We start from the raw sequence: 16,556 nt of genomic DNA, 5'->3' as shown, positions 1-16,556 counted from the left end.
TGCACACAATTTGAAGCTAAGGGTAGAGAGGATTTTTACTAGAATAATAGTAAGTTGCTCTTGGAAATGAATTAAAGAAATAATCTTTTTTATCATGAAGCATAGAAAACACAAGCATCCATGTAGTGCACTTGAATCTTTAACTATATTCACCTTTGTACCACATCATTGGCATATTGCTTTGCCTCTTACCTATAAATAACTAGGATTTGGGGAATACATCACCAAACAAAGCAGAATATTATTACGGGTTTCATCAGAATTAAGAATTATGTCTTACACATGTGTGTCCAGAATCAAAACTTCTGGAGCAAGTTCTATGGCAAGAACAGGAACAGTACTTCCATCTGATTCTGGCAGTAATATCCTGTTAAGTGCTGGTAACTATGATGATGCTGAATATGGGATGTAAAAGATTTCACCTTTCCTGCAGGTACCATAGCTTATATTAAAAATACACAAGGGTTATATTCCCTACTTGTTTCCAATGCTACTAAGAGGGTTTCTTAAAAATACTTCCATATTTTGCAGTAAAATGTAAACCTATGATTCTTCACTTACTACTGAACTGAAAAGTTTGCGTGAAAGAAAGCAACATTTATGTTTCATATACCTAACAGATAAATTACTTTATTAGTTTAACGGAGAACATAACATTTCTACTGTCCCTTCAATACAACCCAACATCTGAGTTTAAGCCATGAACATAAGATAATGTTTGTGGAGAAATTACGTCAAATTCCGATCTCCTCAAATCAAATATTATTGGAGGAATATAACTAGGCGCTACTTGACTAACAAAATAGCAAAATGCTCAAACAAACCAGCTGTGGACAATCTTGAGTGGCACTAAAAATATTTTACTGTTCAACACTGAAATACCTGATTCAAGAGCAATCCCTGTTGTATCACACACCTTATATAATCTCTCCAGTTTCAAGAAGCAATAAGCTGCAATAGATGGATATTCTGAAAAGACTACATAAAAACCCCAATTTTTGCCTTCTTCCAGAAGAGAACTGCAGCTTCCTCAGGTATTCAAGTCAAGATTGTCATAGACATATTCTGACAAAAAGCAATAATATTGATGGTATGCATGTCAAGGACACCTCATGCCAAACCCAGACTTCTAAATTATTAAAGACACAATTTTCTTCAGGCATCTTTTTCATCACAAAATTCTGGGAACAGTCACCTCAGCCCTCCCAGGTGCACTTATCTCTAATTCACCATTCAGAATTTCAGCTGACTGAACATTTACAGTGAAAACCACAACGGCTTGCCACTGTCTTCGTACATGCAAGACAATGGACAGAAGTGGAGGGCACCACATCGTGTGCAATTTTGGGCGAACAGAGGCAGCTGATGGCTAGAAAAGCAGTACATTTAAATATACAGTTCCTGAAACTCAGCAGAGTTCCCTTCCTAAATCCATAACTCAGAATGCACAGCAACTAAACAGTTACTTGGCATAAAGAAGGAAGTAATACTGCTTTTAGTTTTGAAACAACAGATGAAAAACAATTTCCAACATGATCTGAACAAAATAGTCAAAATATAAGATGATTCTTCCAGAAAAATCTCTTGAGAGTAATTCCTAATCACCACATTGCTGAGTTTGTCCATTGTAGCAATTAGCATCTATGAAAGCTGGCAAACTAATTTAAAGTTTTCCAGCACTTTTCTTACTCCCTGAAAATACACAAAGTAAAAATGACAACATCTTTGAAACCAACGCCATATGGTCATGCAGATATAGAATGTGACCATTTTTCCTTTGAAGTCTTTCCAGATACAATGCATTAGACCAGTACTGGACAGCTGGTGTGACTTTAAAAAAGTATTTCCAAAGGCCTATACTTGAAGTGGATTTTTGCAGATCTTACCAATACAACTGCCCCGGCCCTGCTGATCCCCTGTGATGAAAATCTGATCTCTAAATGGCAGACAGTCCCCTTTTCTGTCTATGACAAGAATAAATATCCATACCTAGATCTGTGCTTGTTCCTACCCAGCTAGGCCAAACGCTACCCCAAGCTGTATTCACACCAGTTTGAGAACTGGTATTATTTCAAAGATACATGTTGCTCTGAAATTTAAAGCAGATTACTTGCATGTGGACTACTATGGATTTTGTAAATGAGACTAACTTCCCTTTTACAGGTCAATAAAAGTGCACATGGAAATAAAGCAGTCTCAGACATCCATCGTTAAGTTATTCAGCAATGCAGGACAGCTCCCATTCATCCAGCATTCAAGCACTACCTTTACTTTATCTTTCTCAAAACATTGTATTTCAGAACTAATGCCATTATGCTCGATGCTAGCCAGAGCTTTGAAATTTAGATATGGAAAACCACAGTTCAGAAGTTTGAACGCCCACTCAGATGTGATCTAATTCATGGGTGACACTCAGAACTCTTTCTTATCACGGAAATTGATGTTTGATCTAGTGGCTGAAGCGCGTTTACATATATTGAAACCCCAGATCCTATAGCAGTGGAAGAGTTACAGATTAAACACTGGATTATTTCTATGTGCAACAAGTCGTACTTCACATCACTGTGCAAACGTTACCCACTGCTCTGACACGGCAACGTTTGAAATAGATGCATTAGTGCAACAGGCAGAGCAAGGGTGACGGGCTCTCAAGCACCCGGCCCTGGCCTTGCTGGGGTATCGCACATTGCGTAAACCATAACCCTCACACTGGCCTCTGACCTGCTGCCCAAGAAGTCTCCTCTTGTTCTCTGGTGCACACCGCGCTAGAGGGAAGGGGCTGTTCTCTCAGCCATAACACACCACTACCATTGTTTACGCTGAACTAGAACCACCTCTGGTTCTAACGCATACCAGCAGCACACTCAGAGCTAGATCAGGGATGTCTGTATAGCGCTTCGATGGGCACTGCCCATTTAGTTTTACTCTTCTCTTCTAAGGCCTGGTTGTTAAGATAATTTCACTGCCTCGATTCACCATAGCTCCACTTCTTTGTCCAAACACTTTATAGTTAACTGAATATTATCTTTGCCCGCAAGTCATCTCACGGTTCTTGCTAGGAGGTTTCCAGATGTTAGTTTAACTCTCTTACAGTTTACAGCTGTTTCAGGTTTTGTTTTGTTGTCTGTTATAAAATCTCCAACTCTTGTTCTAATTCCCTTCAGCCTTTTTTCAATTGCAGGAACATCTCCAACATTTCCATGAGAAAAAAGCTCATTCAGAACCTTGTTCAAAGAACCTGCGTTTGACATCAGAGTGAAAAATACAACAGCCACAGTAAAATATTTTGCCTTCTGTGTAAAGAAGCTAAAGCTCATGAAAAACACGTACTTAAATTAGGAGCAAGTGCTGCCTTATAAAATCAGGCCAATACTTCCACTATTTGAAATGTACACAGCTGTCTCCATTTAGGCAGAGATATCGCTGCAGTGTTCAAAAACAAATCCATTACTAGTACTGAACATGGTAAGATTTAAAATTAAATCCACCTCTGTCTTTCTTTGCACACCTATATTTTTGTAGACAATTCCTTCAAACATGGTATTCCTCAAATGTAGCTAATTTTATTAACACGGGCTTCTAAATACCCCACGTCCTTTAGAAGAGCTGTGGTTCATGTTTTGTATTGAAGAAAGTAGTTTGGGAATCCAGCCTTTCCTTCGCAGGTTATGTCTTCCTCGTCCCTGTGTAAGCTTTGAAATAAAATAACTTCCAGGATTTTAGTTAGTTGGAAATGGTAACATGGTCTGTTTTCTACTGGTTACCTTTTTCTTTTTTTTTTTAAACATATGCTTTAATAAAATTTTTCTTCAATTTTGGTTCACAGAAGCTCCTAAGATTCTTAAGCATTTCACTAATTTTGTTTTCCAAGAGTATTATTGCTGCCTACAAAGATTCTGGGTTTTTTTGCCAGAAGATGGAGAGAAAGAGAAGAGTAACTGTGACCGTACTCACTTTAAAATGTTACTTTTCAGAGCCAGATACTGTAACAACATCACAGACACAAAATTATTAGCATTATCAGTGCTTACAGAAGATACTCTGAGTGAAAGATTAAATTTTCACTCAATCTAAACATGGACCTCTAAACATACACATCTGAATTGAAGAAAAAAAAAAAAACCCACATATTTATGCTGGGACATCAGAAGTCAAACTGCGGGTAAGAAACAATTTTCAAGGATGGCTGATACCACATTAAATTGCACTGAGTAAAGCACACAAAACCAAGTTAACACTGAGGAAGATCCATGTTACCCTTGTCAGACATACTTTTTGATACAATTAACCCATAGCTAAAAATTTTCCTCTAGGTCTGCTAGCCTAGCACTCTCGGTGCTTTATTTAGGCGACTTGGTCATTTAGGGTTCTTTTATTGGAATACTGAAATAAAGTTGCCAGCTCTTCAGGTGATGTCAAGGTGGCATTTATCAGTTGCTGATTCAGGTTTATAGAAAGGTCAAATTGTTGAGTAAGTGTTTCTGTAGACTGAAACGTCTGTATCTTCCCCCCTCCCAAAAGGACTAGAGTGAAACTCCGAGCACACTGCCCAGGAGGGTGAGTATGAGCAGCAGGCTCCAGCAGTAAACTGCAACAGATTCCCAGCTGCAAAGTAGATCCAAGTGAACGAACTCTCACATAATAACTTCAAGCAGTATCGTGTCTTTTGATGATAAACACAGTTGTACGTAAAGGTTTGGGCCTATTTCATCCTCTTATTTGACAAATAAGCCCTCTGGAAAAGCAAACTTTCTCTCCTCCCTAGTGAGCCACTGGCACCTTGGACCTAGCCCTGCTGTACAGAAGAGTTATTCTGAATATTGGGCAGTACCATTGCCTATTAAGAGCAGCATTTATTACTGGATCATGTTTTGGTCCAGGAAGGCTACAGACTATTAAGGACCCTGCCATCACAATGTTGATAGTAGTTACAAATCCACAGTTGCCTCCATATGCTTAATAGACTGTATCTGGGAATGCAATTTTGTCTTAAGTGTTAAGCCAAAAAAAAAAAACAAAACCAAAAAACTCCCAAACCCAAACAATTTTTCCTGTATTAATTACACCTACTGCAGAGAAGACCATGCTAATGGTGGACTCTTTTTGCATGAACTGGGCTCCTTTTACCCACTGTAAACCAACAGCCAAATAGAAACAAAAACTGGTGCAGTATAAAATTTGCCTTTACCTTTCCTGTTAAACATCTCCCAGCTCAGTGTAAGCTATATAATAAGACTGTAGCCTTTGATAAACTGAATGAATGTATTAATTACTTTTGCCTGCCAGCTCACCTTACTTGCACATATTGACTCAATATTAAATAGAATGTCAGGTGTTCACCTCCGAAAAGACATGGACATGCTTATTAATTTGCTTTCCTTGCCAACTCCCTTTAATGAGTTGTTGGATTATTGAATAAACTAGTGTTTGGCTTTTCGGTAAGGTTACTTTGTCCTGAGCCTACCTCTTCCTTGCTAGACTATTATCTAGTCGTTACTCTTGCCAACACGTGCTATAAATGCTCATGCAGTTCATACTGAACAGAAATGCGTTTGAGTCTTTAGGTTACTGACATCCTAGAGGGTGCTACTGGACTTCCACTTCCTAACAATTTCTTCTCTAGTCTCCCGGTCTTTATAACACTTCCAATGTACTGCAGACTGTGGTATTTTTAAACACGTTTGGCTACTTTCAAGCTATTATTTTTTCCTTTAATTTTATACTTGTAAATTTTTGAGGATTACATACAATTAGTCTTTTATGATGTTGGACACTGAATGGGAAAGAGCATTGATGTTCAGGCAGAAACAAAGCTCTCACTATAAACTTGGATTTGTAAAGAACTCTTACGAGTATGTCTCTGTTGACTAGCACAAACGCTACCTGGCTTACTTTGCTTTACACATTGAACTCAGTACAATTAATTAAGGTTCTATAAATTGCTATTCCAGAGTTCCTCCTAGTGCTCAGAAACAAAATTATCTTGAGCACTTTTCAGTAAGTATAATGAAGCCTTAAGTAGGAAACAGTTGACTTTAAACAAAGATATTTTAAGTAGAAGAGTATCTGCTCATATCATTATACCTTATCACCTTCAACCTTTTCCTATCAAAAACAACCACCATGATATTAAAGTCTTTTGACAACTAGTTTTTTTTTAAATAATTACATCTTGATTTCTGTAGAGTAGATAGATTCTTAGAGTAGATTAAGGAGTCAAAGCACCAAAATCCATTATGTTAACAATATTACAAAACTTTATCACTTAAAATGACTTTGTCACAAATACATTGAATGTTCAATTAATAATATCTTTGCTAGAAAGTATTTAAAATTCTTGTGATGTGCCCAAAACTCAAAATTTAAATTATCTTGCTTAAGGAGGAAACAGAAATTTCATCACCAACTTGAATAAAATAAGGGTTAAGTCAGGAGACAGAACTTAACAAAAAACAATTATTGTATATCTGAAAACATGAACACAAGGAGCCAATCTTTCCCATCATTCAAAATACTGAGCTTCAGCCTGTAAGTTTTAGCATGAGTTATCTCATGCAGTGAAAAGTGGCAGAAGTTTTAAAAATCCATTTTTTGCAAAAATATTTTTCTTGAAAGCCCTTCCAGCAAGAACAACTTTAATTTGTTTTTTCAAAGATTCAGAAATAAAAACTGATATAATTTTAAATGGTATGAAAATCACTGTATAATTTGGGTTTGTTTTTTTTAAAAGCCACGAGCCAAGTTTGAAGATAAATGCTGGTCTTAAAATAGTTTCAACTGGAAACTGGTACATACATTTACAGACGACCATCTAGTTACTCATTTGATACACCTAGCTCAATTGCATCAACTGTATTTAGTATCTCAAGTATACTTACTCAGAGTCATGCTGAAGTATTTGCCTTTAACAGTCAACATTAAATCTGCTGCCAAGATTTAATACTTAATGCAGTCATAATCAACCAGTTGTACAAGTAATATTAAATTGATCACCACCATTCTGTAGAGCAACCTAAGCAGATAAAAAAAAGATAGAGTTCTGCCAAAAGGCCCAAGTTCAGCTAGGACAAATGCCCGACACACGACCTGATCAATACCAGAAAATACACGGTCTTCTCAAAAGGCTTTGGTTTGAAGAGGTATCTCTCTTAATAAAGGAGGAACTGCCTGAGGCCACAAGGATGATTTCACAACCAGTTCAAAAGTAGAGATCTTTGAGAAAGACCCCCAGGAAGCAGTAGGACAGAAAAAAATACCAGATATAGAGCAAAAAGCAAATGAGCAATAAAGGAAATATGTATCAGGAAAAAACTGATACAGTCAAAGGACGATGAAGGCAGGTGAAGAAATTTGAACAAAAAATGGTTTGGTATGAAACCGTGACAGAATACAACTTTGGTGTTAATTGTTTCAGATTGTCTATAAGCATAAATTAAGGTATGGAAAAGTCCACAAGTAGGAACAGTATACTGAATTTTAAATATGGAAAGTACAGATATTCATAGCAGGGCATACATCTGCACAGCCATATAAGTCTTACATAATGAAAGAATGCAGAAATGGTTTATAGCTCCTTTCAGTTCTCCATACCTCAGTAGAGATTTCCCAGAATAAATGTTGCTACTTAAACGCTGCAAATGAATGGATACGCTACTCTGCCTGCAAGCTCGAACACATTGGGGAGAAAAAAAAAATTTCAGAAAAACAATTTCCGATCAGTTTTAGTTTTTGTACATGTATTTTAATGTTGTGCTTCATCTTGAAACAATCACGTTTGGATAACTTGATTACTTAAATTCATCAGGGCAACATTTCTATCATTATTGACCACTCACACCAATATAGGCAATTATTCAATAACACAAGAAAGCTTGGACAATTTGTAATACGAATAAATGCCTGCTAGAGATTACATACATATGAGCAAATTTGCTATGTTTGGTACTTATAATCTGCTAGAATGCTGTTTGCTCGTGGCAGGTGTGCTAAACTGAACACCCATCTCTCCTAACATGCATTGCATTTTCCTACCAGTTGAGAGCTCAGCAGCGAGGATCTGTGACCAGCCTCCACAGGCTCTGCTCTCATGCCCTCTTCTGTCCCCAGAAGGCTTGCAGGCCCCTTCCCATGAAGACCTGACCCTCTTTCTGGAGTAAAACTAAGTAACTTTTCAGAAAGTTCCCGTGCACGATTTTGGAGATTTTTTTTTCCTAGTTTCTACTATGGTAAAAGCAGTGAAAGGGATCATTTTAAAATACATACCTAACAAATGCAGGAAAAAAACCCTAACTAATGACTTGAATAATGTAATACTGCTGCATTGGGAACCCCCCTTTTGGGGTGGGATTTTTCTGGTGTGAGAGACAACCACTGCAGCAAATGGAGCTTAAACCTGTTCCCCCAGCGGACAAGATGTACCAGCCAAAGGTGACTTTGCCTGTATAACTGCACATATGCTAGGGATTTTGCTCATGTTGCAACATCAGCAAGAAGCATAATTTTCTTTCAATCAGCCAACACCAGTCACTTGTTAATTCAACAAGGCTACCACAACTTTCAAGGACAGTCCCAGGCAAATAAGACGCGCTATCCATTTTTAACAATAATATGAACTTTTTCAAAATGTTTCAAATGAAAACAGGCTATTCCTGTCTATTCCTATAAGTCTATTCCTCTCCTTCCGCCTCCCAAATTCAAATGAAGCTGGCAAAAATTTCTTCTCAAAGGTATCATGGCAACCTCATGCAACTGAAACCTTTAAGACATGTAGGAAGACTGAAGAAGTCCCCAAAATAAAATTCAGGACTTTTAAGCAACAATGCAAGTGCTCAAAATAATAGTAAACGAGGAGGAAGGTCTCACTAAATCATGACGAAACAGTGACCCAATCAAACAAGAAATCCAGGGGATTCCAAACTGGGTCCCAGATTCAGGGCATTCATTTTAAATACCTCATTTAAAATTCAGTTTGCTGTCACTACACGAACATGACTAGATAGAAAAGATGACAGGCTTGCAAAAGCGCTCGGTTGATTCTCTAGGGAAGGATGCCAGCAGCCACCCTCGCACAGTAAACAGTGGCCGCAAGCGACTCGTCAGAGCACGGCTGGCGTCACCCCTGAAGGGACGTTCCACATCCATATAGCAAGGTGAGGTGTCCCTCGTAGCAGCCGCTGAGCACGGGCAGATTTATAGGAGAGACGAGCAGAGCAGGAGAGACGCAAAGATTTTTACATCCAGGAAATGGTATTGATTGCTGCTGCATAGCAAGAACCAACATATTTTTCTCCATAATTTTAAGCTGCTAGCTGCAGCAACGTTAACGTCAGCATCGATACCTCTGGAAAAGTGGGGCAGCAGAAAGCACTGCCAGCATCTCATGGCAAAACATGCCACACTGATATCCTTGTTAAACAGGATTAACATCAGGAGTTAACAATAACATCTAGGTTTGGGGGGGGAAAAGCCCAACACTGATTTCACCTCAAGAGTCTTTGTATGTTGGTAATGCTGAAACAATTATCGTTATAAGAGTTATTTTTCAATCGTTTCAAACTCTCCAGATCTTTTAGCATGCACACTCTTCAGGATTGAAGGCAAAAAAATCTCTTTTCCTTCCAAGGCATTTATTTAACATCCAACACAAACATTAATACAGGCTTATTCTCAGCTTGTATAGAGTACTTTGGAGCAGTAGTGCACATGCACATTAATGAACTGGGTGTATTCTTTGTCCTCTGCTGAGAAGTCACTTTAAATTGTCAGTAAGACAATTTGAGCTTAATGACTTTTGCCATCTGATATTTCATATTTAAGCAAATGATTTCAGCTACGCTAAAGCGTTAAACAAAACCCAGCCATCAGGAACAACTCATTGAAGAAAACAGAACTGGTCTTTGCACAGCCAATACACTTACTCGGCTAAAACTGTTTTCATTTCTCTGGTAATTCAACACACTATTCATACCCATCTGATGATCCAGTGTGCGTGATGGGTTTGGATGACAGTCCACTTCTGTAGTTTCGGGTTATGGTTTTTCCTTTGTGGGCTGGAGGAGATTAGCTTTCATGTTTATAAGCAGGTGAAGTAGCAGAAGATGTAGTACAAACTCAGAGACCTTCCTTGGGAACAAAACCATATTTATACCTTTTTCCTTAGCTATCTTGTAAATTTTTAAAATTTATTTGTAGAGTCCTTCAGCACCTATAGCTTTGAAGCATCAGTGACTGACAAGGCCAGCACCAGAAACAAGCAAATTTAACCTCCCAGGGCCAGCTACAGCGCTCACGTAACAGCCTCACGTAGCACTGTATCGCTCCCGTTCGGTGCGCCCATAGTACTGGTAATCGCCAGTAATTTACTTCCATGGTTTCCTTCAGCATGTTATTTCTTAAGCCTGAAAAGCAATTGTTCTGAACTCTTAACCAAGCACGCTGTTCTGCAGGTAGTGCCACATCTACTCGATGTACGTTAATGAACGCAGAGACGGGGTCAGCTCTGTCAGACTGCCCCTGCCCCTGCTGAAGGCAACTGCCCAAGCTCACTGACTTGAGAAAACAATAGAACAAAGGAAAAGCCCAAGGACTTCACCGTCGTCACGTGAGATGTGTACAAAGTCAGCAGGTGAGCACACCTTAACGCTTGAAGAGTTTTCCAGATTTACACCATACTTTTGTAGGAAACAGAGGTGGCTTTAAAGCTTTTTCAGGTTTTTCTTTAAGCAAAAACTAGACAATTTGCGTAGTGAAAATAATAGGTTCTGACTTTGGCCCGTCATCTTTATGTACTCCAAGGTTTTCACGGGCTAAAAGTCAACTGCAGGATTACAGTTCAAGAAAAGGCATATATTTTGGCTGCGGTACCACAAGACTACGTGTCAAGCTTGGATGACCTCTGCTATCCACGCAAAACCATGCAAGAGTCATGACCCTACTGGCAAAGTAGAATGATGATGTAATGCAACAATTCTCTACTACTTTAGGTTTTTTTAATGAATGCAAAACCACTTCAGGCACAATTTAAAAACAAAAACCCCCACAAAAAAAAAAAAACATCAGTGGCTCAGAAAGGAATCATTATTCCTTTAAAATTCAGACCCTGTGCCAGGGAATGGGTGGGGGCCAACACACGACTAAATGAGGCGAGCACAAGGAAACTCATGGTGCTCCAATTTGCCACTTGAAACTGCTAGAAAAAATGTGAAAAAAGTACAAGTAGATTTTGTTGTATTGTATAAGCAAAGAATTAACTGAGGTGCCTAGAATAATGCTTAGGCTAAGTGCTAAGATTATAACTTAATAGTTGCACTGTGATTTTAGAGCATTCCCATACATTTGTCTTCCTGCATTAATGCTGACATGAGCCTGAAAAAATAGTATTCAGCCTATAGCATCTGAGGAGCTATGCCCTCATTTATGAAGTCAAAGTGAAATTCTGCTGCAGTTCATAGGATACTTATTGTATGCATTAAGAAAAGTCTCCTCTCTTATCCTTTTGTAACTACTTCAAGGGCAAGCTCTCCTTCCAAGCACACCTGTAAAGGAGTGAGCTATTCCTGTTTTCCGTCATCTCCAATGCTAATCAGAAAAAAGAATCATGACATCTTTTGAACTACTCTGTGGTTCGTTTCCTTCCTACTATTCATTTTTTCAGTCTTTTTGTACCTTAGCGGACTGTATCTAAACTGCCCTTACACTGAAAAAGACAGTTCCTCTGTGGGGAGTGGTGGGGAGGAGAGATTGACACAAAATGCAAAAGGAATAATCAAAGGAGTAGCACAGCCCGCGGAAGCTCAGGTTTTCGAGTCTTTTAACGGAACTGACTCAGCTCACCATCCACACAGGAAAAAGAGTATTTGCAGTCCCTAAAGAATTTCATTTGAAAGCAAAGAGGAAACAAGAGCTAGTAAATGCTATTGTTACAAAAATAGCAGCTACATACACCCAGCTATTTCTATTATACAACAGAAATACTCTGCATTTAATATAATCTGTGGTTGCGTTGCCAAGTTCTGGACTGGCAATAAGGACGGGACATTGAAATGCATTGTTTTACCAGCTCCAAGGCAAGGGCAAGGAACGGGATTCCTAATGAGCATTCAGAAAGGAAGTTAAAAAGGAAGTTACTGTATCGTGCTGCAAGCTATGCCAGACTGTGACTTGTATTATCAGCGAAAATAGGTTCTTTATGTCAGAGGTGGTCATCAAGTCTTCAAGATGTGTGGGGAGGCCTTCTTTGTCCTTACACCTTTCGGGATCTGCAACTGCAAGCATATTTTCTAGAACACCTCCACAGATGTGGAAAAACATTACTGGATATAGGGTAGAAGTAATTTCTAGAGATACTTAGAAGGCGAGTCAGAAACTACGAATGCATCACATTAAAGGAAATCAGTATTGACGAAATGCAGTTATGTTTGTCTTGGAAGCACATTGAGTTGACTGCCAAAAATACATCTTTGGCTTTATTTTCCACTCACCTCACCTTTATAAATAACAGGCCTGTCAAACACCGTCAACCTTTGACTTCTTGGAAAACAGATGGAAACAGTAAATTTGATCAGTCTAGATTTGAAGGGTAAGTAGCAACTGCAAAAGGGGACAGGAGGCAGGAAATCATTACTGCATCTGACACTGTTCTTGTCCCAAGTCTGTTCCTATTAGTTATCGTCAAAACGACCAACCATTCAGCCATGCTAATTCCACTTGCAAGGCTACTGAACTTAGACTTGCATATTGAAAGCCACTGCCCCAGTGACAAGACACTTCAATACTTTATCCAAAACCCTTTTTCTCTTTCAACAAATAACAGAATCCTTTTTCATGAAAAAATATAAATGCGATGCTGAATAAAAAAACATTTCAAAATGTCCATTATTGTGAGGAAAGGCATTGTCACCATCTGTCCCATCCACAGATGATCCTTACAAAGACTTTCACAGCAAAGTTTTCCAATGCCCCTGGCTCAGCTGGAAGCAGCGTAGCTGCTAGCAGTGACACTTGGCAAAAAGTTTGGAATGCCTAATAGAGATGCAGGTAATTGTTTACCTTTAAGTTTTAAGGTGGCATTGTAAGGGGAGCACTTTTTGCACCCCTGTAAGTGTCAGTTGAGACAACTGATTCTGAGGGCTGTGCTCTTATGTTTCCTCTAGCAGGGCCAATCACAAAAGGACAAAACCACCGCATGTCAACTGTTTGCTTTCATGGGACACTGAGAAAATAAGGCAAAAAACCCCTTCACTCTCTCTGATAGAGAGAGTGATACTGCAAAGACAAAGCTTAATTTCATCAAGGGCAAACTGGCTACATCGATTGGATTATTCATTTGGTATAATGGACTTTGCTTTCTTCCTGCAGCTTTCTCAAAACAAGAACAAAATGAAGATAAATTGGCTCTCACTCAAGGCTGACACGCTATATGTATTTATGGATTTCTAAGCCCCGCAATACAATAGAAGCAAGGTATTCATTACATGACTTGTTTTTTCTCTGCAGTACTCTTACAGAGGCTGCACAGAAAATAGGCACGCTTTGCAAAGGAAAGGCTGCAACGGAGCTCAGCAGCAGCTCCACGCTTCTCTCCTCCCTTCAGGTCTTTCTTTACCGTGACTGATAAAACATACAGCTTTTCCTTTCCCAGCACAGGAGCCACTTTGATACACGTGCGTGAAAGTGCACACAGCGGAATACCTTTTTGATCCTCCAAGCAAAGGACTAATTGCCTTTTTCTGAGGAAGCACCACTAACGTAATCCGACTTTGCAATTTCAACAACTGACGTAAGTGCCAGAGTTTATGAAATCTAAACATCACTTCCCCCATCGTTATGTACGCTGTTGCTATTATGTTAAAGATCTGGCCTCATCTTTTTTCACACAATGCGTTAGTTATGCCAACAAACCGAAACCACTATTTCTAAGAATGGAATTACACATTTATCAACTGCACCATATAATGGCAACACTTTCCATCACTTATTATTTTGTAAAAAGGGAATGGCATACTCTATTGCATCATTGTATTTAGATCAAGGGGAAACCTTTGGCACCATACATTATGGGAAATGTTAACCTACGATAACCTCTTTAGAAAGAGGGAAAGAACTACTTAAAGTTGCTGGGCCAGACTTTCTTTTGAGTTACAACACATTGTAGTTGTAATTGAGCTAATTACAATGAACAAACATTAGACCTGTGCAAAACAGGTGCAAAATCTCACACCCATTTATTATTCTGTTCATCTAAACCTGAGGTGCAACAGCAGAATGTGTGTCTGCAGTCAGTAAACATTGCCTGCATGTATTTAATGTACTGTCTTAAAGGGAAGGGGAATTCAGTCTGCATGAAAATAGCCTCCTTTCTAAAAGTGTTGCACCTGCTAAAGTAAGATAATCATTGAAAGGAAGATGACCTCCTGGGTGATCACATAAATAAATCAGCACTGGCTTCACAAAATCTCTGAAGCTACCTAACACAACAGGCAGAACACACTCACTTGCTTTCTTCCTTTCCTAACGTTACTTTAAAGCAATGCTGGTTACACAGAGAAGCTTTTTGCAAACCATTTAGTATTCTCAAAGGAGCAGGTGATCTAGCTTATACTTATTTTAAAAGCTTCGCGGGGAAAATGCATCATGCAATATTTTTCTAGTTTTCTACAAGCAAATGAACAAAGCCAAAGTAAATCAGCAAGTGGCACGACATGCCAAAACCCAGAAACAAAATGAGCAATGAAATTGTACTTATCACTCAGAAAAATCTAAGCCATTCATTTGAGATGCTTATGTTTGGGTAACCTTTGGAAGAATGTTTGCTGTTCCATTACACAAACAATGGAAATATTAGATAAGGAAAATAACTGCAATTGCCAAGAATGCTCCATGCACTCCTCTCAAATCATTAAACATGTAGATATTATTTTATGGATAGAATGTCAAATGTACAAACCGTTTCATCTAACCCCTGAGTTTGCGCAGGTCCCCGGAGCGTGGTGCAGAAACCCCTGGACCAGTACCTCTGCATGGCACTGTGCTGATACACGCGTCGAAATACAGAAATGTAAGAGCCAACTTCAACCTCGCTAAGGCCAAGTATTACAGCTTTAACAGCCATGTTATGTAGGACTTTGAGACAGTACCGTATGCCAAAGCAAAACTCCTTGCCTCACATGAGTTACTAACACACAACCCTCTCGCCTAGATTTTTTCCATCTGTTCACAATCTTGAAAGACCTACTGTGACAATGGTGTTTAATGTGAACTTGGGTCAGACCCAGCATTTCCCCACAGAACAGAGCTGCAAAGAGCCAGATAAATAGTAACTGCTTCAGCGCTTCTCCCTGCAGGGAGCGAGGAGGGGCGGGAGGAGCCCCGGCGCAGAGGGGGAGGGAGGCCCCGGTGCAGGCCGCCTGTCCCTTCCATGGGTCCCGGGGAGGCAGGCACCGTCCCGGCTTCCCCAGGCAAGCCCCCCAAGGGAAAGGCACCACAAACCCATCTGCGGTACCTGCCAGGGGTTCCGCAACCGCAACGGTAACTTGAAAACGAAGGCGCGTCCAGAACCCGCCTTCCTTCGTAGCTCACCCGCCTCTCGCTGGAGCGGTCAGCGACTCGGCTAAGCGCAGCTCCCCGGAGCGGGCAGCGGCATTCCGAGGGGTGCTGGGACCTGAACAGGCCAGCAAAGGCAACAAGCGTTTACTGCAGTGCCTACAGAAAAACATCGAGTTATCACAAGTTCTCACCAGCCCAACCACGCTTCACGCCGCATGAATAACTAGGTGAAATATGAGTTTAAAGTTTGGTGGTGTTTTTTTCCCCACGCAAGGTAGGAAAACGGTGTTGCAAAATGCAAGCCTTAGAGGCCTTCGCCGGGACAATACTGAAGGGTTTTTTTCATGGGGAAGGCTGTTTTCATTGTTTAAACCGATCCTTCCATGTGGAGAGAACATGCACGAATAAGGACGAGGTGTGCACTTGGAGTTTGGCTTCTGGCCTGGGTGCCTTGGCAAATTGGCCTGAACTGCAAGTTACGTTTTGACACCACAAGTAAGGACGGGGCATGAGACAGCATGGCGGTCTGGAGAGAGGATGAGCGGGTCTTCTTTTACAGTGCTTTTACGATGCTGCTTTGAAGATTTCCAAAGTACTTCAGCTCAGCCTCACAACCAAATTCTTGAAATCTACTTTAGGAGAGCTGGCAACACAGCTTTTAAAAAAATCATTCCATGAGTAGAATAATATTCATCCTAACCTTGAATTTAAAATAATTTAAGAAAATCTTGAACTTATACATAATATTTGATGGTTTATGCATGATTAAGTGTATTCTTTAAACAACAGCTAAAATTATGCTATTATTACTTTCTTTCATAACCTATTTTTGACAGTGTGGTTTTATAGTTTTCAATTTCTGGCAATCCATTATTTTATGTTACTGTTTTAAACTTGTATTTGTCTGAACCAAGCATCTTTCATTCCTTTCTCAATTTGTTTCTAAATTCTTTACATACCCGTAGCTAATTTAACATATAACAAACAACACCCCCATGCAACGCTACAGGCTT

General features: G+C 39.6%; 1 protein-coding gene across 1 annotated transcript in view; it reads right to left on the bottom strand.

The window, feature by feature from the left end:
- The window catches only part of LOC104082893 (plasma membrane calcium-transporting ATPase 2-like), a gene marked incomplete at both ends in the record, with an annotated part of 151,761 nt that extends 136,103 nt beyond the window's left edge, over positions 1-15,658 (bottom strand). Inside the window, 2 exon segments of the mRNA XM_009586166.1 lie at positions 12,480-12,588; positions 15,500-15,658. Of these exon segments, the coding sequence (XP_009584461.1) occupies positions 12,480-12,588; positions 15,500-15,658 (268 nt within the window).
- Positions 15,659-16,556: the final 898 nt, after the last annotated feature.

Source organism: Fulmarus glacialis, unplaced genomic scaffold, assembly GCF_000690835.1.
Source record: "Fulmarus glacialis isolate BGI_N327 unplaced genomic scaffold, ASM69083v1 scaffold1561, whole genome shotgun sequence".
In the NCBI taxonomy this organism is placed as follows: domain Eukaryota; kingdom Metazoa; phylum Chordata; class Aves; order Procellariiformes; family Procellariidae; genus Fulmarus; species Fulmarus glacialis.
Note: the sequence above shows the minus strand (reverse complement) of the source record. Positions and strands in the feature narration are given on the sequence as shown.